This window comes from Emys orbicularis, chromosome 11, assembly GCF_028017835.1.
Source record: "Emys orbicularis isolate rEmyOrb1 chromosome 11, rEmyOrb1.hap1, whole genome shotgun sequence".
Lineage (NCBI taxonomy): Eukaryota > Metazoa > Chordata > Testudines > Emydidae > Emys > Emys orbicularis.
Genome location: NC_088693.1, coordinates 38,985,850 through 39,010,558, shown reverse-complemented (window position 1 = coordinate 39,010,558; position 24,709 = coordinate 38,985,850). Strand labels below are relative to the sequence as shown.

At 43.8% G+C, this 24,709-nt stretch overlaps 1 protein-coding gene across 1 annotated transcript; it reads right to left on the bottom strand.

The window, feature by feature from the left end:
• Positions 1–3,658: 3,658 nt before the first annotated feature.
• SP5 (Sp5 transcription factor) lies at positions 3,659–6,002 on the bottom strand. Its single transcript, XM_065413741.1, is given in 3 exon segments — positions 3,659–4,708; positions 5,452–5,642; positions 5,645–6,002. Coding segments are annotated over 3 exon segments (1,599 nt in total).
• Positions 6,003–24,709: the final 18,707 nt, after the last annotated feature.

Below are 24,709 nucleotides of genomic sequence, written 5' to 3'. Positions count from 1 at the left end.
CACTTGAAAGTCCTATGGCCTGATCCTGCTAGCAATTAAGTCAACAGAGAAACTTTATCTACTTCAACAGTTTTGTCTTCAGGAACCAGCCAAAACACAGCACATGCCACTTTACTATGAGCTTGATCCTGCAACACCAAAGTCAATGGGAGTTTTGCCATTGACTTCACTGGAAGCAAGATCAGGCCCCAAGTATATTATACCAAATGAAATAATGTGTCCCACCCACTCTGAGTAATATATCTGATTAGTAGCCACAAATATAAGAACGGCAGCTAACTAAAGACCAATTTAATTATAAAAAAGTAAACTTATAAAAATGAACAGTTACAAATAGCAAGGCTTTTGATTAGCTAGATACAGATCAAATCCATGCTGTAATTCAATTAGAATACAGTTTTATCTATAATGATCTAGTTTAGAAACTGCCACTCTGCTGCATCAGTGATCATCAGGCTATTTATGTTAGCCTTGTTTAGTATAACAGGATAAAGGCATTGGAATGGAACACTGTCACAGATAGGAGCCCTTCTCTGCATTTCTTACAGACCAAACTCCTGCTATAAAACAACAACAATGTTAATTCACCTCATATTTGTGCTTCACTTTGGTCTTGCCATTTTTTAGCAGCAAAAGGCCATTGTACTGTGGCAACATCAAAGTCCTTTATATTATTTCTTGAGTGGAGCTTTCACATTGTAAAACTTTACGTCCTTTCTCCCTATTGCTATCAACAACAGCACTGTCCGTTTCCTTTGCAAATAGAATTGAATTGTACATGGAATTGAATGATTTTTTAAAAATTGGTAATTTCCCTGTTTTGTGAAACAAATTCCTATTTAAACCAGTGCTAAATTTGAGGCTCTCTATGTCTGGTTGAGTTAATTGTACTAACCACTTAATATGACTTAATCCCAAAGAAAGGAAGGATGAGAAGAAGCCATTTCATACCAGAAAATCTTTTAAAATTGAAAATCATTACATAGTTAACATATTCAGGGCCTGATCTTGTCTCAGTGAAAGTGTTACCTGAGTGAGGACCTCTGGATCTGGACCCTCTGTATGCCTATCATTTTCCCTGTTATTGTTGCTTTCTTCTTTACAATATAAATAATGTCATTAAGTAGTATCAGCAGCCTAAAGTTATATCTAAATGTATATTTAGCAACAGAATTTCATTCATTCATTAAAACTAAACTATTTCTGTCATATAAGATATTATAGAGTAGATATGCAAGAATCTTTAATAGCCAATAGCTCATTATATCCCGTTAATTTAATACTTTAACCCTGAAATTATTGCTGCAGAAATTATTTTAGGATCATACAAATGAATATATTTTCCTATAGATGTAATATGCAGTTTCAGAGAATTACAAATTAGACAGGAACTCCTAAGTGTTTCAGATATTAAGGTTCACTGGAGTACTTTTGAACTCTTTTCATAGAGAGATCAAATCTTAACAAATATATAACACCATCAATTTTACATTTACTATCATTAAACATTATAAATATTTTTACAATTGCTAACTCCAACACTTGATTAAAAGCTGTCTGGCAACCAATATCTGTATTTATAATTAAGGTTGTCCCAGAACTTCTATTACAATACCCACTTCGCAGGTCTATTTGAGCCTGAAATTTGACATGTAATATTCAACCTAAAAACAAATTTTGACCAATTTGTTAAAAGAACCTTTGACTATTTTATAGATAATTAATGGAGGTTTATGTTTATATCCAGTAGAGAATTGTTAATATATTAGTCCCTATTTTTAAAAGTGAAATTTAGCAAGTGATTAGTCAAAGATCCTGATGGGTTTGATTTTTTTTATAATGACTTTAATTTTTTTATTAGCAAACTGCCTAATGTAAAATACAGTAACTACGGTACTTTTAAAAGACATTTGGCAACAGTATACAGTGCCTAAATACATACATACATGACTGATAATGCCTCAACTGGAGCTGTATTAGTTTATTGGTAAATACCATTTTTCAAATGTATAACTGTGTGTAAATAAATCCCTAGATCTTGACTTACTCAAGTTACTTGACAGTCATTTTGGCCTCTTGGATAGGAGAGGGAGCATTGTATATACCCTACCCCCAAAATAGTGCAATGGTTAAACAAAAAGAAAATTAAAATATCAAAAGTATTTTTAATCGTGCTGTGACATAGCCCAACAAAAGGCAGGAAATGGCTAGTTAAAGCTGACCACAATATCATGCTGTCATGCATTTCTTTTCATATAAGAAGGGTGTATTAACTGTGACTATTCCCACCTTTACTCGGATTCAGAATATAGTTTGTACCATCGGCTCTGTGAAGATTTAATTATTTTTTCATCTTTTGTTCCCCCTTTATGCCTATGGCTTGGCTTTACCAGAACTAGTGAACGCAGCATCAGCCCAAAGGACCCCATGTTTTAGATCATTTACAAAGTTCTCAATTGGTATTCCTAAAGCAATGTGAATTCGTACTCTGTTGTTAAAGTTTAATGTTTAAACATTGCTAAACTTTGGACTAACATCCGTATTATAGGTAAAGTGCACTCAGCGGAAGTTAGTCTTTCTTCTATTACTGTAGAATACCACGGAATACTATGAAAAACTTTGTCTTGTTTTGGCAAAGATATCTGGGAGCATGAAATGTGGGGAACAGATTGTGGCTTAAGCTATTGCAACAGTTGGGTGTTTACCAAATAATGTGGCCGATGCATTTGTTCAGACTAAATAAACGATAAAATAGTTTTGCAAACTGCGGCGTTTTGTAAAGCCTTCAGAAGGAAGAAAAGATCAAATGAAACCGACTCAGTGGGATCTTCCCAATGTGACCCCAGTGTTAATGTATTTATTTTCACGCTGCAGTTGCAGGTCGCTTTACAGAAACATCTCATGCTGGAGCCCCCGCGTGGAGCCAAGGACAAGAAAAACACTTTTATTCAAACAAAGTTATTAAATAACCTGTACACAAAAGTTCAGTCTCTTCCCCTGAAAGAAATGAGGACCCAAGAGCCAGGTCCCCAGACTAACGCTGCTGCTCCTATTTACTCTCTTAGAGCAGACCATTGTAAGTAACCCCGTTTCCAAAGTGGGGGAGTGACCCTGTGGCCCAGTCTGCGTCCAGAGCTCCCCCTGGAAGGGAGCGGGACAGAGAGCTGGAAACAGCTGGCACTTCACTCCCACTGAGCAGCAGCCAGAAAGATCCTGATGCCAGTAGCAAGGTGTAAAGGAGTCACGTATTTCCCGCATCTTTGCCCTGGAGCCAGAGAAGGGGACTTGTCCAAGGGCTTCTTCAGGACAATAGGACGTATATAGGGCAGTGCCGCCGGGGGGTCCCTGTAAGCCTCCAGGGCAGGGCTCCAGTTCCCAGAGCCCCACCGGGGTGCAGACCTTAGGCCCTCCCGGGCCGGGAGCAGGTCCTCGGTCGCCCTCACAGGGCTAGAGCACCTCCTGGGAGAAGACAGCAAACCCAGAGCTCTCCCCGAACAGGGCTCCAGGGCCGCGGATGCAGGCGCGGCTCCCGCCCCTCCCAGGGCTGCGGGGCCCGCATCGCAGGTCCTCCAGTCTCCCGGGACAGGGCTCCGGGAGCGGGGGGCCCTCAGGCGGGGCGGTAGGTCCCCAATCTCTTCGGCCGGGCGGCGGGCCCGGGTCACAGGCCCCGCGTGTCCTCCCGCTTCACGCCGTCGCCCGCGGCTTTGAGCTTCTTGTTCTGGTGGGTCTTCACGTGCTTGGCCAGGTGGTCGCTGCGCATGAAGCGCTTGCCGCACTCGGGGCAGGCGAAGCGCTTCTCGCCCGTGTGAGTCCGCAGGTGCCGCTGCAGCTCGTCCGAGCGCGTGAAGCTCTTGCCGCAGAAGAGCCAGTTGCAGACGAAGGGCCGCTCGCCCGTGTGCCAGCGCAGATGCGCCTTCAGGTGCGAGGTCTTGCCGTAGACCTTGCCGCAGCCCGGGATGTGGCAGATGTGCTGCTTCTTCCGGCCCGGCTCCGCCTCCGGGGCGCTTCCCGCCGCCGCCTGGCAGTTGGGGCAGCGGCAGCGGCGGCAGCGCCGGGCCGTGGCCGCCAGGGGTGACTTGGTCTGCAGCAGGGCGGCGATCTGCGTCTGGTACTGGGCCAGGTCCGAGGGGCCCAGCACCAGGCTCCTCGGCAGGGCGGCGGCAGGGAAGCGGTGGCTACAGCCGCCCGGCGCCCCCGCCTGCTGGAGGCTCCACCAGGGGATGTCCTCGGGGGCCGGGTTGGGGGAGAGCTGCCTGCAGGGCTGCGGCGGGGGCAGCAAGTTGGAGTAGCCGGGAGGCAGGGCGGCCTGGGCGGCGTAGGGGACGTAGGCCGGGGGGCAGCTGGAGGGTAAGGCGGCCATGGAGGAAGGGAGCATCTTGACTGGGGAGAACTCATAGGGGTAGGAAGGATCAGCCGGGGGGGTGAGGGGCAGCTCGTGAGCGCCCCCGAAGGAAGGCTGCAGGTGGCTCTTCTGGGGGGTGAGCCCCAGGCTGGGATGCGGAGGGGGGAGCCCCCCGGGGGAATGGGCTGGCATCTCGCTACTCCACGGGTGGAAGATCCTGGATGGGGATCCCAGAGCTGGGTCGTAGGAGACCTGCAGGAAATCCGAAGGGGCGGTGCCCGGCTGTCCGATCCGGCTACAGGTGGCGGCCAAGAGCGCCAGGGGCGAGTGCTTCGCCAAGTCTGGAGAGGCGCTGGGGGTGCGATCCTGCATGTGGAGGAGGGAGGAGAAAGACCAGGTCACTAACCGCTCCCAGAGCATTTGCTGTCGCTGCCTACCCCGCGATCATCTCCCGTTTCCACCCACCGCAGACGCTGCAGCTCAAGGAACAGGAAAGTTTCTGTGTTCTCCAGGGAACCGAAGAGCTCTGATCGCTCATCACATGGGCAGAAACTTTCCCCAAACAATACTGAGCTGTCTGTAAAAAGAAGCCTGAGTCAGCAGCAAGGCAGGCCACAACAAGCGTCTCTCCCGCTCTCTAAACACACGCCCGCTCTGTGCTGTGTGATCTTCCAAGTAACTCTAGGTCCCGCATGCAAAAGTGAATGCCCACCACTCAACTCCCCGACACTGCTCCGTAGCCCGGGGGTGATTGTTTACAGCGCCCATTGCAAGCGAATGTTTTGAGCCCCCAAGGATCTTCTTCATCTAGTGGCCAGCCGGACTCTAAACGGAGTGGGGAGTTATTAATCCAAGGAGATTTATTTAGCTTACTTGAGACTTGTCCTTTCAACTGGAGCAAGCCTCTTACGGGTAGGGGCTGACACTGCCTCCGCGATCCCCAGATCAAAGTAGCCTGGCTGCTCCCTGCTTTAGCGTTACTTGGAGCGGTCTCCCCCCTAACTTCAAACTTATGTTCGTCTTTGTCAGAGTGTGAGACACACAGCGATCCTCCGCCTCCGCCTCCCCCCACCCCAGCTGGGCTCTCTTTGGGAGGCGCCGGTACTGACCTGGAGGAAAGCCTGCAGGGAGTCGTTCCGGAGGACTGCCACTGCGGCCATGGTTACTGCTCCCGGAGCGAGGGGAAGACACCGGGGCAGTGCCGAGGCATGGAGACGCCAAGGGGAAGACGAGGAGCTGCCCAGCTTCCTTCTCTCTCCTTCCCTCTGATCTCTTTGCTCTGCGTCCGGCCCACCCCCCCGCGCTGCGAGATCTGCGCGGACTGTCTGACTGCACCAGGATCACCTCCAAGAATTTGATAAGGACTTTGCTGGGCCGCCAGCCAGTCAGAGGGAAGATTTATGGCTTTGAAGTTTGCCGCTACCCAATCATCAAAGAATAGCGGCTCTTTCAGAAGCGAAAGCAAATCCTTTGAATCCACAAAGCTCCTATGGTGTGTTTGTTGGTCTGGATAAAAGAACTGATTATTAGGGGGGATGGGAAGGGAGGAGATAAAGGCGGGACAATTAATGAAGTAATCACTATGTGGGAAATGTATATACACAAATAATTGGATTTTCTTGATCAAAGGGCCCCTTACCGCCTGGGGAGACCCACGCATTGGATGCTCAAGACACTGGATCCCCCACCCTTGCTGGTTTTTTTTTTTTTTTTTTTTGCAATTAAGGATTTGTAGCAGAGCCCTAAAGTGACAATGTATCTTTGTTATCCCCAGAGAAATCTGCCTGCGGATTCCGCTGTTAGAGTTTGATGACTCAAAGTAACAATACAAACACAGCAAGTTCACCTGAGCGGGGTTGGTAGATCCCAGCTGGAAAACTTCCCTACAGTTTTTTTCTCTCTCTCCTGAAGCTGAGAAAAGCGAACTCCACAAACGCACACTTTTTTCGCTCTTGTGCTGGTTTCAGGAAGAGCAATCTGTGCTCCCTGTGTTTTCTGTAATTACTGTGGCGCTGGGCTCAAGCCAGAGGTCGATGTAGTGGAGTTAAAATGGGTTATTTGGTCACGTGCAATCGGTATTAAAACTTAAAGCCTGCGAAAATAACAGAGAAAGTGTCATTTTCCTGGGGGGAGGAGGGTGATATAAAGGTGTGTAAAAGACGTGACTTTTTTAAACATGAAGGTGAGCGTCTCTCTTGGTAGCGTTTTCTGTGTGTTTGTGTGTAAAATGCCTCCCAGTATGGCTGGCTCCGTTAAACTGTTGGAACTATAGTACGGGTGGCAACTTTGGGAAACTGGAAACTATTACTCAGATCTCCGCTTAAGCCGCTTGTTGACCTCCTGCAGTTGGCCGCAGCGTCACTGAATCTGTTCCTCCCAGCTCTGGGGCTCCGTCTGTGTTTTAAAATCGAACTGGCTTTGGCCCACGTGGGCGAGAAAACTTTCCGTAGCAAACACGCCTCTCCCGGCCCGGCGTTCGGATCTCAGCTGCGCGCTTGCTGCAGGGAGAGCGCGAGGTGAACCCGACCGCCGCGCGCTCTCCGTTTGTTGTATGCGAGAGTCACGCTCGCGCGCCTTCTCCTCCGGCTGTGCCCAGTGCTTTGGCACTACGGCACAATCCCTTCGCCGCCGGCAGAAGTAGCCCCTCTGATGCGATCTCATCCCCGGGATACATAGCGGCCGATCCGGACACGTGACAGACAAAGACGTTCATGAATATCTTGGTCAAACTTTAGAGCAGATAGTGCCCTGCCCCTCCTTTCGCTCACATTTCTGTAACTGTTTCCCCAGGTAACTTGATCCTCCCAGTAGCCGTCGGGTTCAATTGTATTCACGTTGCCAAGGAAGCCTTTTTAAACGGCAGCACACAGAGATCTTTATCTGGCTTTCCTGTAGAAACAATCACTGGCCTCTCAACGACTTCCAAGAGTGGTAGGGCTTGAATTAGATCGGTTTCTTTGAAGGGATTAAAGTGCCAAGTCCTCTCCCACGGCTCCATATTGAGTCCTGGGGAGAAGTATGGGCTCCCGCTGCTCCCCCCCCCCGTAACACTGACCCCCTAAGGCATGAGTCACTTGAGGCTCTTCCCTGTGACTTGTAAATGCTTCATCAGATCGATACTATGGAAATGAGCACAACACTCCCAAGCCTTTAAATCGATTCAGCCCCATTGCTGATGTTCAAGACTTCTCTGCCATGTATAACCTAGAAATAAAGACGCGTCCAACGTGGTGAATTATTCGGGGAAGCTGACATCTGGGTCTGTTTTTATGTTTGAAATGTAGAGTATGGTTTTAGGGCGGTCATTTCTTGTTGTCCTCACTTGATAGCAGAGGGCGAGGAGGAGCTGGTAATTACTGGTCTCCAGCACCCATGGTTAGGATGGTAACAGCTGTGACAAACAATCGAAGAGCGCCGTAAAGTGGGACACATGAGTTCCAAAGCAAACTTAAAAACAAATGCTGGCCGTGCCTTGCGTGTGATCTCTCCTCCCAGAGAGTTGCGAAATGTTTACATCTGATTGAAAACATGCGAGTGAATGCAGCAGCTCCAGCGCTCCAACAATAGAGGCATCGAATCGCTGGAGATCAGGGGCAAGGCGCTCACTCTGGGCCACTTAGAAATCTCCCCAGCCGCCCCGCTGGTGCTTTGGGGGCTCCGGGATATTTCAGAGAAGGCTTTTCCCGGGTGACTTGAACACACACACATTTACATGTCAGTGCCCGGGGCTCCTTGGTCGCAGCCAGGGTAAGCCTACTTCCCGTTTTGTTTAGGCAAGGGACAGAAACGCACGCGCACCCCATTTTACTCCAGAAGCTCCAGGGCAGAACAAGAGATTCGAGTTGCCGTGACACAGCACACAATGGATAGGATCCTCATTCCTGCCCATTCTGATGACACGTACCTTTCCTGGGGATGTAATAAGCGAACCACCCACGTCAGGCTATGTCACTTTCACCGTCCCTAAACTTTTACAAAAAGTTTGATCTGTTTTTTATCGAGATCTTTTTCACGCGTGAATTGTATCTTTGATTAAGGAGTAATGTGAATAATAAAATTCAGAAACGAAATGGAAGTCAACGGCACAATTTTTAAAGCAATTGAACGCGCCGGTGTTTCCCTTTCCCGTTCACATAAATTATTCCTCCACGTATTTTGAATATCCAGAATGATTTGTTACATTGCAAAACAGTTAGTAGAAAGTTGGATTAAGTTCCTATACGGAATCCATACCTCGGATGCCATAAACTCTGCATGGATGGAAGCAATTGACTTAAAAAATCGAGGGGGAATTTCTAGTTTCCGGAACAAACAATGGGCAGAATAATGAAATGTTGCAGCAGTAATTTTCTGTACAAATAATTAGTGTTCTCGGAGCATTTCGGTCTCCTGAAATGTATTCTTAATGAAGTGATGTTCAGAGCTGTCATTAAAAATGCAGGACTGGAAGATCAAAGTACAATATTTATTTTAGAAATTTGTTTCAGTTATCAGGAGATACAGGTATCAAGGCCAAATGTCAATTCAGTTACACAAAGCACTATTTTCATGAGAAATGGGCTGCTGCTACATCCTTATGTAAAGTAAAGAGACATCAAAGATCAGGAACAATACATGAACCAGCCCTTAAAAGAGGCAGAATTGACTAGGATTCCACAACCACAAAAAACCAAAACCCACCCAATGTGGGGGTAGAAGAGGGTCAATCCAAACAGTTATTATCTGGGTTACAGAGCTAATACGTATGCTGCGGTATATACGCAGATAAAACATGACACTTCTACGTAAACCCAAATTCCACCGCATAACGACTAGGCTGTACTAGTGGAACGGAGTTTTAAAGCAGCAAAGGTTAAGGCCAGACCCAGCTGGGAGACGGCAGCTGTAACTTGTCCCAGTGTGTGTGTGTATTTCTCTCCCTGTGGATGGCTGCAGCCTGGTGTAGGGACCACAAAGAGCAGCAGCAAAGCGAGCCCTGCAGGAGGCGGTCTCCCGGACCAGCAGAAGAGTGGAGCCGTGGGGGTAGTGCGCATTCACACGTCTTCCCCAGTGAGCAGAGAGAACCGTGAACCAAGGCGATCTGTGGAAAGAGAGGAGAGGTGGGGGAATGTCCTGTAGCACACCCAGAGATCAGGCACACTAGCAGTGAGTTAGCTTCAAACAGTACATTGGGGGCAGGCATTTCCATGGAGTGAGACTCCATGTGTCAACAATACACCCCACGTACTTCATAAATAACCTAAGTGGCGCCCCCTGCACTGCCCTGCCCAGGCAGGTTGGTCAGGGCTCTAGCAGCCTCTTCCAAAGACAGCTTCACCCTCACTCCACAAAACCCCTCCTGTCTTGTCTGAAACGCTCGCATTTCCCACCTCTGTCTTACACCGTGTTCCTGCTTTGTTAAAGGTGCTTCAGGCTACTGGGCACTGGAACTGTGAGAACAGCACACAAAGCTAGCGAAGGGCATCTGCCAATATCCTCAGTGATCTACAACAAAGTATTCCTCAGCAGGCCTTTGAAATCCTGCTCCAGCAGAAAGCTCCCATTGTTCCCAACCTTCAGTGTGGAAGAGATCAAACTTTATCCTCTCCAGCTGGAAAGATTACTCACCCCTCCCCCTGCAATCCGATATCCTCTGCATTACCTTTGAGGTTTGAGGAGGTTTGTGGGTTTAAAGAAAAGTCCAGGGTACAAGAAGCAGTTGCTCTTTAACTCCTGAACACCTGACCCTAGAACATACTGCCTGTGGTAAGTCAAGCCCAGTGACAGAGCTCAGAGGGTTTGGAGAAACTGCTCCAGAAAGCAAGTTCTGCCCTAAACACAAAGCTTTTATAAATAAAAGGAGAGTTTAGTAAAAGTTACTTTCCTTTGTCTACTGCTAGTGCCCTGTCTCTCAGGCTAGTGCCAGTCAGGAGTGTCCTGAAGGAAGGTTCAGAGCAATGTACTCCGACTGGCACAGTAGCTGGGGTCAGTCCCATACTTTAATATTATGTTTACAACACAGGCTCCATTTCATAATCAGGCCTGTCACTTTAACAGATACTGCTTCAAGAAGACCTGAGAATGCATTGAAAGAGGAGCAGGAGGATTCAAAAGTGCTGGGTCTACAATGGTCAAAATACCACTCTTTGGAGGACTGAACCTAACGAAGTAGCAATTATAGCTTTTTTTAAAAATAGAAAATTATGCATGCATAATATTGACAGTACTGGAGGCTGCAACCCTCAGAACAAACAGAGCATAGTCAGCAGCTGCAACCTTGAGCTGCAGAGAAAGTGAATAGGGAAGTATTATTTATCCCTTCACAAGAACCAGGGGTCAGCCAATGAAATTAATAGGGAGCAAGTTTAAAACAAACAAACAAACAAACAAACAAACAGGAAGTACTTCTTCACACAACACACAGTCAACCTATGGAACTCATTGCCAGGGGATGTAGTGAAGGCCAAAAGAGTGACTGGGTCCAAAAGAGAATTAGCTAATTCACGGAGGATAGGATATTAGCCAACATGGTCAGGGATGCAACCCCATGCTTTGGGTGCCCCTAAACCTCTGACTGCCAGAGCTGGAGCTGGGTGACAGGGGATGGATCACTTTTCTGTTCTGTTCATTCCCTCTGAAGCATCTGGCACCAGCCACTGTTGGGAAGACAGAATACTGGGCTCGATGGACCATTGGTCTGACCTAGTATTGCCTTTCTTATGTTCTTAAAATATTCCAGAATAGGTCCCTGCATGGACATCCTATTCAGGGACAAAACTCCCTTTTATTCTGGATAATTACTCTACTTTTTTAGAAAGAGCCTCCACATTTTTCCCCTATATGGGTAGGCTCTGCTTCTCAGTCAGCCCACCAGGATGAAATATCCACCCCCATATCTGACACAGGCACAACACAGTAATGACAGACCCAGACAAACTATTAATAATTGTTAAAAGCATCCCCAATTGTAGGGGATACAGTAGGGGATACACTAGGATACAGTATGGATTGGAGAAAGTCTACTGAGGAAATGGAGTCCTCTGTTCACATTTTTTTGGTACATTAGCATACAGGGTTTGTTTACAAGATCTGGCTATCTGGCAAACAGGTTTGATGCAGTTGTACCTCTAGAGCCTTAACTGTGTGCAATTTGCATCTTGCGATGGGACAAAAATAAAAGCGAGACTAAAGTTTTCTATAAAGTCTCTTGAGTCCACTTAAACATGACACATTTTTCCTTCAAATAAAGGAAAAGCACTAACACATATCGAGACTGACACAGAGCAAAAATATATTGAGGATTTTGAGGCTTGCATTATCATTTTCCAACCAAGGTTTGAATTTAACATAGTTTAATGTAGTGTTTCCCAAACCTTTTAAAGCTAATCTGCCATTCAAGAAAATAAAACCATTTGTACCCCTGCTACAACCTTGCCATGTGTTGTTAACGACCTAAACATTATAATATATACATCTTCTGCATTATCACTGGCTAGTCTTTTATTCTCCCTCTCCTTGCCTTTTGGAAACATTGGTATAGACTTTCATAATATGATACTTCCTCTAATTTTTTCCACGCTTTAATGAGCAGTGAAAGAGTTAACATTTAAAGTATCATCACTAGCATCCAAGTTAGAGCCCAATGAAATTTATGCCAGTCTCTTCAAAAAGCTATTGTTTCAAGCTCTCTGGAAACTCAGGTCGACATTGCTACATCGGTTATACCTGCTTCACATTTTAAAGATTTTCTTCACAACCATAACAGCTAGAAATTTATTGAAAGAAAGAAAGAAGCAAGCAAGTATGTTGAGACTCTAGACAGAAATCAAGAGATCTGTCTGTTGCTGTCTTTCTTGTCCTCACATTTTAGGAAACACTGGATAAAAAACATGATTTTTTTAGTTGCATGATTAGTTTGGGTGAGATTGATAGGGATCATTTCATTTTACAGGCACAGATAAACAAACACTAACCATCCACTTATATTTAATTATTCACTATGTAATGTGGTTATGTCTTAACTAGACAGCAAATGTAAGATCTAAAAACTGGATCTGCATGGTTATTCATTTTGGTTACTTAGTACATTTATTGACAAATTACACAGCTGTTTATGCTGTGTCTCAAAACTGCAAACAACAAAGTTTAAACGGAAATAACATATGATCAATCAGCACTTTAATATCAGGTGAATCATCTAGTTGTCAAACTGTATCAGTTTGACTGAATCAGTTATTCAAACTTAATAATAAAACATACAATTGTTAATTGATGACCAAGTTATGTTACAAATGCCGAATGCTTGCTGTACCATATATTAAATCTATTCTAATGACAACAGAGCTGCTTTCCAAATAGCCTGTTCTTCAAAGACTACTGAAGAAGAGAGCACATCAAATCCGTTTTTTCTTGCAAGGTACAATAGCAATGTAACTTCAGCTACTGTACCTTGCACAAAATAAAACATGGTTTTGGTGTGATATAACTGCAGCAACTATAATTTACAAGAACTATCCCCTTCCCCTCCCCCAAACAAAAACCAAACTAAACCAAAAAACCTAGCAGGACTGTGAGGGGCAGATCAGGGAAAAAGATGAATGGGAATCTGGTCAGGGAACCAGAAATGTGGTGGGAGGGAACCATTGTCTCAGAACAAAGGCAAAATAATTTGAAGGGCTACTTTTATACCTATCTACACCAGAGGTGAAAGTAAGCCAGTATGCCATATCAGACTGGCTTCCCCAGGCGGCAATTTAAAGGGCCTGGGGCTCCCAGCAGTGGCTGGAGTCCCGGGCCCTTTAAATCGCCACCCGAGCCCCGCTGCCAGAGCCCTGGGGTAGTGGCGGTGGGGCTTCGGCAGCAATTTAAAGGGCCCAGGATGGTAGCGGCGGCCGGAGCCCTGGGCCCTTTAAATCGCCACTGGTTCTGGCAGCGGGGCTCGGGCGGCGATTTAAAGGGCCCAGAGCTCCGGCTGCCGCTACCACCCTGGGCCCTTTAAATTGCCGCCAGAGCCCCTCTGCTGGAACCGGTGGAGATTTAAAGGGCCTGGGGAAGTAGCGGCGGCCGGATACCCAGACCCTTTAAATGGCCCCCAAGCCCTGGGGCTTCCAGCCATCTCTACAGCTGGTAGCTCTGGCAGTGATTTAAAGGGCCGCCACTACCACAGCCGGAGCCCAGGGCCCTTTAAATCAAGCTTTAAAGGGCCCGGGGCTCCAAAGACCTTGCCCCTTCCGGTTGAGGCCCTGCCCCCTGCTCAGGACTCCGGCTTACCAGTAAGTCCTTTAAGTTACTTTCACCCCTGATCTACACACATACTTACTTTCCAAGTAGCCTATTCTTTGGCTATATATATATATATATATATATATATATATATTAGTGCAATGCTAAGGCAATCATGCACCTGAATGTTGGTAGTTTTAAAGCTTGCATGCTCCTTTCCACACCAGTCAGTCAGGGCACAGGAAAGCTTTCCTTATCAACCAATGAAGAATTTTATAATTTACAAAAATGTACAAATTATTCCCCGAGTCTGGGAGTGAGAGTAATTTAAGAAAGTAAAAGAGCCCATCATGACCATGACTCCAAATCAGCCCCACAACTGCTGGAACATCCAGCAGTGCAGCCAGACACAGGGCCATAAGAAGCCAGCTAGGAAGCATATCACATACCCAGATGTTACCAGAGAACACATTCCAGTGCTCAGTATATGGGTACTGCAGCTGTCAAGCAATCTCTGTGTGCAGCCACTGGTACTAACTAATATTGGGTCACATGTGGTTACCACCATTTGTCCGGTTAATAACAGGGGATTGTAAAAAGTACTAGTCCCCTCAAACTCCTCCCAGCCAGCATTTCAGTTCAGGGCCCCCAAGAAGGTTTTTGTGAAGTATCAGTCAGATTTATGAAATGACTGAACTCCTCTTCTCCAACTGGACAGCTCTTTACAATGTTTGATTTTTAAAACTGCTCCATTTAGAAAATCTCTTACAAAGTATGTGGTGTGTCTTCTGTATCACATCATGTTCTGAGGTGGTCTTATTAATTTGATGTAACACATAACTCAATACATAAGGAATATGAAACATTAAATTATTCAATGTGCTGTAACGATAATTTTTAAAATTGTTTTTCTATAAACAAAATGACAAAATATATATAATGTTGAAGATTTATATAGCGCCTTTCATCTTCAAAGTGCTTTACAAACATTAACTAAGGTTCACAGGCCCCCTGTGACACAGGGTTAGCCGTCGTCTCCCATTTAACAGATGGAGCAATCAGGGCAAAGGATTTAAGTGACTTGACCTAAGACACAGAGGGAGTCAGTTTCAGAGTTGGAACTAGAACTCAGGAATTCCTTGGCTTCTAGTCTGTATTCAGGTTACTAGATTGTACATCTCTTCTAACCTATTTTTCTTGATAAAAGATTTCAGCTACGGTTTGAAACATGGAACTCCAAAATTAATTAACAATGATAAGGAAGCATTTATTGAGAAATTTACCTATTACTACACCTGGCCTGCCATTCACAGGCTGAAGCAAGCAGGATCATCCTACATTTCACTTAGCTCTTAAACTAGTCCCTATTGCTCAGCCCAAAACTGGGTTGGATGCTGGGAACTTCATAGGAAGAAACAGGCCATGGAGCAGCCAGCATAGCCATCACATGATGACTACTCCAGTCTAATGGCTGAGGTAGTTTCCATTGTCTAATAGTCCCTCTCTGGCAGAAGGAGTGGAGGGCCTTCTGGCCTTCACCCCTTGGTCTAATCCTGCACCACTCCCAAATCCCTTGTATGACAATGTGCATTGAGCCCCAAATCCTACCCACCTTGAGCAATAGGAACCATACATGTTTTATGGCAAGAGTGCCCTCTGCACCCAGGGAGCAGAAGACAGGCTCTGCTTTTACAGGAACATATTTATTAACAAGATATACTTTTGTAGTCCTCAGAATAGAGAATTAAGGCTAAACTGCGACTTTGAGAGACAGGTGCACTGGGAGGTGGAAAGGCAGAAGGGCAGCATCAGAGTGGCAGTGACTGGTGACATTCTGATTATGGAGGGCAGATGCATTTAGGGCACTGAGGGAGCATGCCCCAGTGCAACAACTACATTTAGTCTGCCTGCTAAAATGACCCAGTGTGGTCATTTCAATTTCTATCCATGGGGATTTCTAGGGTGTATCTGAGAGCTGAATTTAACCCACTCTTTGTGTACCACAGTAGAACCTCACTAATTTACAATGAATGGGCGACCCATTGCAAATTACTGATATTTGTTTGCAAATTATCAAGTGTACAAATAATAAAAAAAGAAGGGATACTGCCTCAGTAAACATAGTGTATGTCAACAAACTATCAAATGTAATTTTAATTGCTTATAATACTACACAATGTAGCAGTAAACATATTGTAGTACATTTAATAACATAATGAAACCTTAGCAATAGGAGACCTGATGATAGCCCTGTAATTGTAATAGGAATTGATTCTACTGTTGTTGAATGCAAACAATATATCTGGATTGTATTGTCAGTCCTAATCTCCTAGTCCTTAGGCCTTGTCTACACTGCATATGCCTTGCTGAACCAGTTGTACCAGTATAGCTATACCAGCAAAGCCCCATACTGTAGACTCAGTATATGCCAACAAGAGTTCTTCTGCTGGCATAGTAATGCCACCTCCCTGAACAACATTAGCTATGTTGACAGAAGCACTTTTATGTTGGCATAGTTGCATCTAAACTGGGGGTTTTCCTGGCATAGCTATGTTGGCTAGAAGATGTGGTTTTTCACACCCCTGATCGACATAGCTATGTTGACCAAACTTTGTAGTGCAGGCCTGGCCTTTGTCTGGAAGGGGCTAGGAAAACTATCAAATATCTTGTGATGCAGTGCAGTGACTCTAATACCAAAATGGCTCAGCTCTGTCTACAGTAGCACTCAAACCATTTTTAACACCAGTTGAGGGGAGCCAGGAAGAATCGGTGGTTGACAACCATTGTCAGCTTAATGGGGGCGGGGGGAATATTATAACACAAGGAGCCACTCACCACAAAATTTACCTTAAAATGAAGAAGCAAGAGAGGAGACAACGGAGTAGAGAATTAAAGTTCTGTGGTCATTTACATGCCAACATCTAAACTTAACAATAAAAGATTCTTCTCTTATTCAAAATGTCAGAATACAGGGCAAAACGCTGCAGTCTTACACAGTCAACATTCTCGCTGAATCCAATGGGAATGTTGCCTGAATAAAAGCAGAGCAGGGACCTCATTCTTTGCTGCTTTTTTTTATTGCCATTGCTACACATGCTAAGTATATTTGGTACACTGAGTGATTCAGGAAGAAGCTCTTCTGTAGTGTCAATGATTCTTTTTAATGAGATATAGTTATCGGCTGATTTATGAAGTTCTCTTGCCAGTTTTCATTTAGTTGTTTCTAATTTAAGAATAAGATAATTTGCCTTCTAGAAGCAAAACAATGTTTATAAGGGAACAGAGTAAACACAAAATCCCTCTTAAATCAGAGGTTCAGAAATGCACAGTGAATTTTGGGGTGGTTCTTCCTAACATCAACAGAGAAATTGATTCCAGCAATGTTCACAGCCCTGTCTATTAAATTCTACAGCAGACACCCAAGACAAAGCATTACATTTACAGTTTTATCTAGTTTTCCATATTAGGCTTGTGTTACATTATCTGAAGAGTTTAATATAGGGAGAGACAAAGGAAAATTTCTGCCTCAGTTTTCTGATATCCTTCTGACCTCCTGGGTGATCCTATGCTCTCTGTTAATTGAGATACCACTGCTGCTCCCTACTTCATAGTCCTAGCTGGGATTCTGATCACAGTGTCTATAAAACTAGCCACTTCCTCTGTTCACTGGTGCCATTCCAATCAAACAATCCTCAGATGACCAGTATTTTCGCTCACACACTGAGAGTAGTACCCTCTATAAGGCAGTGCATATGTATAAGTAGAGATGCTACAGCCTATTTGCAGTGCACAAAGCACCAGACAGGAAGGGGTGGAGCAAGCAGGGAACCTGGGCTAGGGATAGGACTGAAGCTGGCAGAAGACCCAGGGTTAGGTTTGGGGCTGACAATAAACCAGAATCCCTGGCAAGAAGCATGGAATGGGATGTGGTAGCTGGCTGGGCAGTACTTATCAGCTATACATAGCAGAAGCCCAGCTCCCCTGTAGTTAAGGTTGCACATCACTTTCTGTTTAAAGGTGGGCTCTTCTAAATGATCTAAAATCTGCATGCTTAACTGGAGTATCTTGAAATGCAATGTATCTCATGGGGGTGCTGGGTAATCCAAGTCTGAGGTTGTTTGAACATGGAGTTCCTGAGATATAGCCCTCCTTAAAAACACAGAATTTTACAAAATCACCTGTTTCTTATCATGTGTTTCTGCCCGGATCTGGGCCTTAAACTGTGGCTGTGATCCTCCCCAACTGATCTCAGTACCTTGGGATTTTTCTCCATTACTGCCTGGCACTCCTACTTTGGGGAGAGGGGGTTATATTAAAGAAGTTATTCTGGGGGCACATCTCCCTGGGTCCCCATGTGAGATGGGATCTAGGGGCCCTGCTCCTCTGAGGGGGTCTGAGCTCTTCTCCCTCTCCCCCAGGGGCAGTCTGAGCCCCTCTCCTTGCCCCTCATGTATGAACCAGAAACTAGGGGCTCGGCCCCTTCTGGGGGTGGTGGTGGTCTGAGCTCCTCTTTCTGGACCTTGTGTGTGAACCATGATCTAGGGGGCCCTGCCCCTCTGCAGGGGGGAGTGTTTAAGCCCTTCTCCCTGACTCTTCCTGTGAGAGCCAGGATCTGAGGAGTCATCCTTCTGGGTCCGGAGCTGAGAACAGACATGCTTGCTGCATAGCACAGGTTCATAAGCACTGATAGCACAGCTACGTGTATGTGCTCTACACTCAAACACTGAACCTACTTTACTGAAACACACTTGCTAAATTTTACAATCCCTCCACCACATATTACAACTGCTTCCCCCTTATCCACAAGATTTCATCTAACACTATACTTGCCCTACCCATCATTAAATACACAGACCTCATATCCCACCTCACTGCTGACAAACCCCTATAGCAAGTTGACACCGGTAGACTGCTACTGACAACCTGCGGAACTCAGTGCTGAAATGAGGAATATTGGGTTCCTCAAGGTGCACAGGCACTCTTTTCTTTGATCACACACACACAAGGTGAGGGGCAGCAGGAAGAGGGGCTCACACACCTCTCCAAGAGGAGCAGCCCCCCAGATCTCTTCATATCACAATCACAGCTCTGCCAACCTTCTCTAACTAATCCCTCCAACATTCATACAGCTTAAATACAGTGAATGCAACTGGAGTGCATGCAGATAATTCTCAGGGCGTGCTGCCAGCTTCAGATGGGGAAAAGTTAAGGTTGCACTGGCATGTATCTTAACTCTGTATTACCTCGTTTTCAGATATTTAAGATTGCATTACTTTAGTTCTTTATTTCCTGGTTTTCAGAGGTTTGAGTTTAGCTGAGCTCGAAATATTGGAAGGGCACAAGGCACCACAGGGCAACCTCAACTTTCTTAAACAAGTTTTTTGGCATTTAATTTTTTCCTTGCTAGCTTACTCAAACATTCCTAAAGCCATTATTTTATGACTTATTGTATATGAATTATTTTATAATTCACAATCTCACATCATGCGGAGCTGGATGGTTCAGAGAACTGGTAACTCGTTGTGGAGCTTTTCACAGGACTGAATTCAGGTCAGAGCAGTAGGGATGGAAAATCATTACCACATGACAGCTATTCAGTGGCCTCCCTACATGCAATGAATTTCAATCCTGTTACACATCACAATTTGTAGACAGTTCCAGATGAACTAAGAATTGAATGGAGACTCATAGGATACTGAGAACAAACTTGTACTGCTACTTTTCATACTGCACTTGATCTGTGATCAAACAAATTTAGTGAGCGTAGGAATCACTTATCAAGTATTTTGTCCAAAATTCACCAAACACTTATTATTTTTAATAAAAATACCACCCCCCATCCCCTTATTTGAGTGATTCAGTCCGACTGCAGGCAGGGACTGTGTATTTTAGTGCATATGGTCTATAAAACACCTACTATAATTTAGGCACAGTATAAATAATAGTATTTATATCTTTATCTAGGTATATCAGCTCAGGAAGGAATTTTTAAGGGAGGGACTAGCAGAAACAAAATTATATCTTTTGATCTTGTGATATCTGTGTGATTTTTTTTTGACCAGCCTAATTTGAAGGGGAAAAGATGTTTATGTTAGAGGGATCCAGGGGTATCCTCCTCCCCTCCAGGCAATTTGTTTGAAAATGCTCACCATTCAGTGCAACGTGGTACATTCAACAGGGGCAAAAATCATCCCTAAAGGAATGAGTTTGCCACAGAAGAGAATGAATTCCACCAGAGAAAGCCCAATACCCCACCCCCAACACATACAAATAGAAACACTGTGAATATGGTGGTGATAGCTATGTGATAAATCATGGAGCCGTATGATAATCAATATACAACATATATGTGGAAGTGATATCTCTGTGATAAATTGGAGAAGGATGTGATAACTTTATGTATCACATTCCTGTACAATTTCTCACATACCTATGATTTCATCACTTGCCCACTATTCCATGTCTCTGGAACACCAACAGCCGCACCACTTGGCAGTACTAAACAACCACTATTTTTAAAATTAACCTCTCTCTGAAATATTTCCTCCTTCTCCATCCAATGCTGGAATTGCCCCCAAACTCACACTCACTCATGGTCTAAGACACACAAGATTCTATCCTAAACTGGTAACAGGTTTTTAAAATGTCATGACTTTAAATTCCAATATCTTGTGGCTCTGCAAGGCTAGGTGAAAGAACATTTTCTTCTTGCCATCAGAAAGGGGAGATTTCCACCCCTTCCAATGGGACCCAGGACCTAGCCCGGAAGTCCTGATATCAGATTTGAATGCCATGGCAATTTTATGTTTAAAAAAGCTACTTAAGTTATTTTTAGAGGTGTTTTACATTTTATTGCTCTGATTTTGCTTTGTCTTTGATCTTGTACATTTGGCCTCATGGTAGCTAAGTTACTAGACTTTACAGGTGGAGTGATACAAAAAATAGTCCCAATATTTAAAAAAAATAATCTCCAAAGCATCTCTAAGAGACTGTTTCTCTAACATACGTGGCATGTGGAACTTACATGATGATGTAATATGGCAAAAGGGCTTTATCACAGCACTTGTTAGGGATAACCTTAATAACTCACTTTAAGGCTACGTCTACACTATGAGGTAGGGGTGTGATTCCCAGCTCTCATCAAGCTAGTGCTGTAATAAGAGCAATGTAGCTGCAATAGTATGGGCAGCAGCATCAGTGACATGGACTGGCTGCCCCAAGTACACACCCGTAGGGTTCAGGTGGGTTTGTACTCAGAGTGGCTAGCCTGTGCCCATGCTACCATTGCTACACTACTCTCAGAGGAGAGCTAGCATGAGTATGCGTATGCAAGCTGGGAATCAACCCTCTACCTCACAGTGTGAATATAGCCTAAATGTCTTCTCTTTGCTCCCTCCTTTACCCCAATTTTCCAGTCTTCTCTCTCTCATATTCTATTGTTTCTTCCTGCCTTTTATCCACTCCCATCTGTCTCTGTACCCCCATGATCCTGGAATCTACTAACTTTTCCATTCATTCACCAGAGATCACCAGCAATGCTTTGTCCATCTCAACCCCTAGAACTGTTTCCCTCTTTGCAACCCCAGAAACTGGATACTACAGTGAAAGGCATTATAGGAAGACCTAAGCTATAACAGAAATAGTTTCCTCTCTCAGAGATAACTTTTAGTGTGCTGTTCTGTTGAGCTCAGTGCAGCAGCACGAAGCAAAAATATGGCTGCCACTATCTCATGGTGCTGAGGGGAAGGAAGCCATCCCCACATTTGTAATCCATCCTCTTTTGAAATGAAATAGGAGATGGTAAAGTCATGGCCATTTTGATCTCAGATTCCCCCTTTTCAGTGAGAAGGAAGATGAGGCCTTTCTTTCCTCAATTCAGGGAGCTGATGCCAATCATGTTTCCTGCTCCCCATGACTGAGTTGAACATAAAAGAGGAGCACAGCACAGAGTTAGCTGTAACACTGAAGATTCCCAGGAAAGTCTTCAAAGAGCCCCCAGAGCCACAGTCTACAGTTCAAGAACACCCAAAAATAGAGAAGTTTAGCCTTTAACTCTGTCGAGTCAGCACCTATCATGAGCACTACATTCATCTGAAAAATTCACATCACTATACTTTCATTTGGTCAGCAAAAGTTTCAGATATTGAATGAGAGCACCTTTTCTCTTTATCAAAGCAGTGCAAATATTTGTATCCTCTAGATTTCTGCCTGCAAATCAAAAATAGGCAACTTTGAAATGTAAAATATGTATGCACTAGCTACTCAAATTTCTCTCTGAAAAGAGGTAATATTATCGAGCTACTAGACAGTTTCTAATATATAAAATCTTATATATTTTACTCTCATTTGGTGGTTTGATGATAGGTGCTCTCACTTTCTGAAAATCTGGCCCTAGCATTTTGTAAGTTGGCCCCAAATCACTTGTCACTTTTGAAAATCATGCCTACCATACCCTCTTAGTTGTAAGATAATTTACAGATAGATTCTGAAAGAAATTGCTCTCTGAAAATTGTTGGAAATTTCCATCCTGAAGAGAAAATATGCAGAACATATTGAGACTTGAAGCTCAATAAAGGCAGAAGCTGAGTTTGTAACATACCTAGTTTAACAATCCATGGCTACATACACATCCAAACAGTGTCAGTTAATGCTTCCAAATGTGGCCTCACAAGCCCTGTACTTGAACCAAAGGAGAATCTGCATTAGCCGTGTAAAAGCAGTATTGGTTCTTTGTATCCTCTTTGTAGGCCAGACAGTAATGTAGGTCTTTTCAATTAAATGGAGGTCCAGATACACACACACACACACACACACACACTTATTGGAGAGGAGGATCAAGCTTTAATCTGTAAATCTTACACTATTTTCTCTCATTAATATGAAACCACACTGCATTTTTCTGCTACAAATTCTACTGTGCATATATTTGTTTCAGTTTTAGCCCCAATTAATCTCTGTGCAGCATTATATGGAATATAATTCCACATTGTGAAGCATGGTGCAAAACCATGTGACTCTAGAATAAATCGTTCTAGAAAAACAGACATGTTTTACCCCATCATTATTTTCTCTAGGCTTTTGTTACCTGTACAGAAAGAAGCCATACTTTCTGGGCTGCCTTAACTGAAATGATCTGTGAGCAGAGCAAATGAGATTTGCAAGATTTGTTTCTGTTGTCATTATTAAACTTCATATGTGTAGCTATCTAGAGAACGTGTCGTATTTCTCCTAACTTGAAAAGAGGTTTCTGTCTTATTGTTGCAATTTATTAAGGGCAAACAATCTGGGGCTTATAATAGGCCTGTAGGCAGAACAAAGCCCTTGTCAAATGGAAGGGGTGGCTGCTCAGCTGGGTATCATGTAAATGTGCAAAAAGAACTGTTCTGTTCAAAGACACTAGACATGCTTTTTAAATATAACATCTCTCATATAATTGAAGAGTTGCCATTTAACTGTTGTGTTGGAAATGTTAATTTAAAAAAAAATTAGCTCAAGAAAACAAATAGAGCTGCACTTGTATATTTTTGTAAGATCTCATGCTAAAAACAAAAACTCGTGTATCACTTAGGTTTGTATTAGATCTCTGAGTATTATATGAACCTAAAAAGGCAGCTCTATTGGCATTTTAGATAATTATATTATGTATGTTAGGATAAGTTCATTGACTGATCTATTCATCTGGGCAGACTGTTTGAACCTTATCTGGTGCAAGTATATCTTTTTAATAAAACAGGTCATTTTGATTTTTCCTTTGACAGACACTTGTGTCTCAAAAACCAAGTCAATTTCTCATTCTGCAGTTCATTTAAGATTTCTAATTATGTGATTCCTTTGCAAGGACTGAAATTAAAATGACAGATAAAGATAATGTAATAATAGGCATTTTGCTTGCAGTGGTCCACTTGAGCTGAAAGAGTTTCTCCCCCCCCCCCCTCTTCCTTTTGAAACAGATAATCAGGACAGTGTCATCAATTAGATTTTCACTTTAACTTTTCCTAATGTTTCTGGACTTTACTACTTGGCAAAGACAATTGGGACAGATTTCTTTATTTTTTCCTCTGGCCTAAAACGCAACCCCCCCCCCCACGTCCCAAACTGTTACCACTGAAGAGTTTATTAAATGGCTGAAAAAGACAGCTGGTCCCACCATCTGTTAAAAATTTTCAGGGGCCAAATGAAACAGGTTACACCTTTAGCCATGCCAAGTCTTCCAATACCCCCTTCCTCTCACAGCCTGCGGAGGGCTAATCTGAATTTCACGCTCTGATTTTGCTATTGCTAATGTCTGAGCTTCTTATGTGTGCTTCTCAGAGTCGCTTATATTACTTCTCTTTTCAGTAACAAAAGCCATGCTCTCCTTTCAACCAAGTTCATTTGCAATCAATAGAATACTGGTTCTATAGTTTCCTTTGCAGAAAAGACTGCACCTTGAAGGAAACCCACAGAGAACTAATATCTGACTTTTTGGAGCAATAGCGAGGAGCAGGAGTACGTTTCTGTTGTTTTAGAACCACTCCTCTATAAATGCTAATGGAGGTAATTCACATGTGCCAGCAAAGACATAGTCTGCAACACATTGCAGGTGTGAGGGGGTTGAAACAAAAGGGATGCTAACCCTAATGGTATTTCTTGTCATTAACAATTCTTTGATGTTCACACTCGAGGCTCTCTTTTATCTTGTAGTTTTTCAGCTATCTTTGTTAACATGCAGTGAAACTGAACCTTTGCCCCCCCCACCCTCACAGCCTTTAAAGACATCTGCAAAATGTTTATGCAAGTTAGTTTCCATAGCATCTTTCAGTAACACACAGTGAAGCAGAATGAGATAAAGCTTGTAAGGTTATTATTAAAACATCAGTAAGTTCCTATCATTAAGTTGAAGGAGCAGATCAATAAAAAGGAACACTTAATGTTACTTTAATAAGGATGAGTTTCCTGTAACAGAACTGGGGATTAACTTCAGTGTAACTCAAGTGGTGTTTGTAATACAGGAGCTCTGATAAGAATAGTTTATTTTACTTGAGCTCACTAAAAATAATTGCAAATGTTTCAAATGTATTAGATCAATAAGTTCCTGTATTAAAAAGCTTTTATAATAGAGCGATTTAAGGACATTTAGTTTTATAGAAGGGAGGGATTTCTCTATCGCTAAGCAGGCAGTGGCAT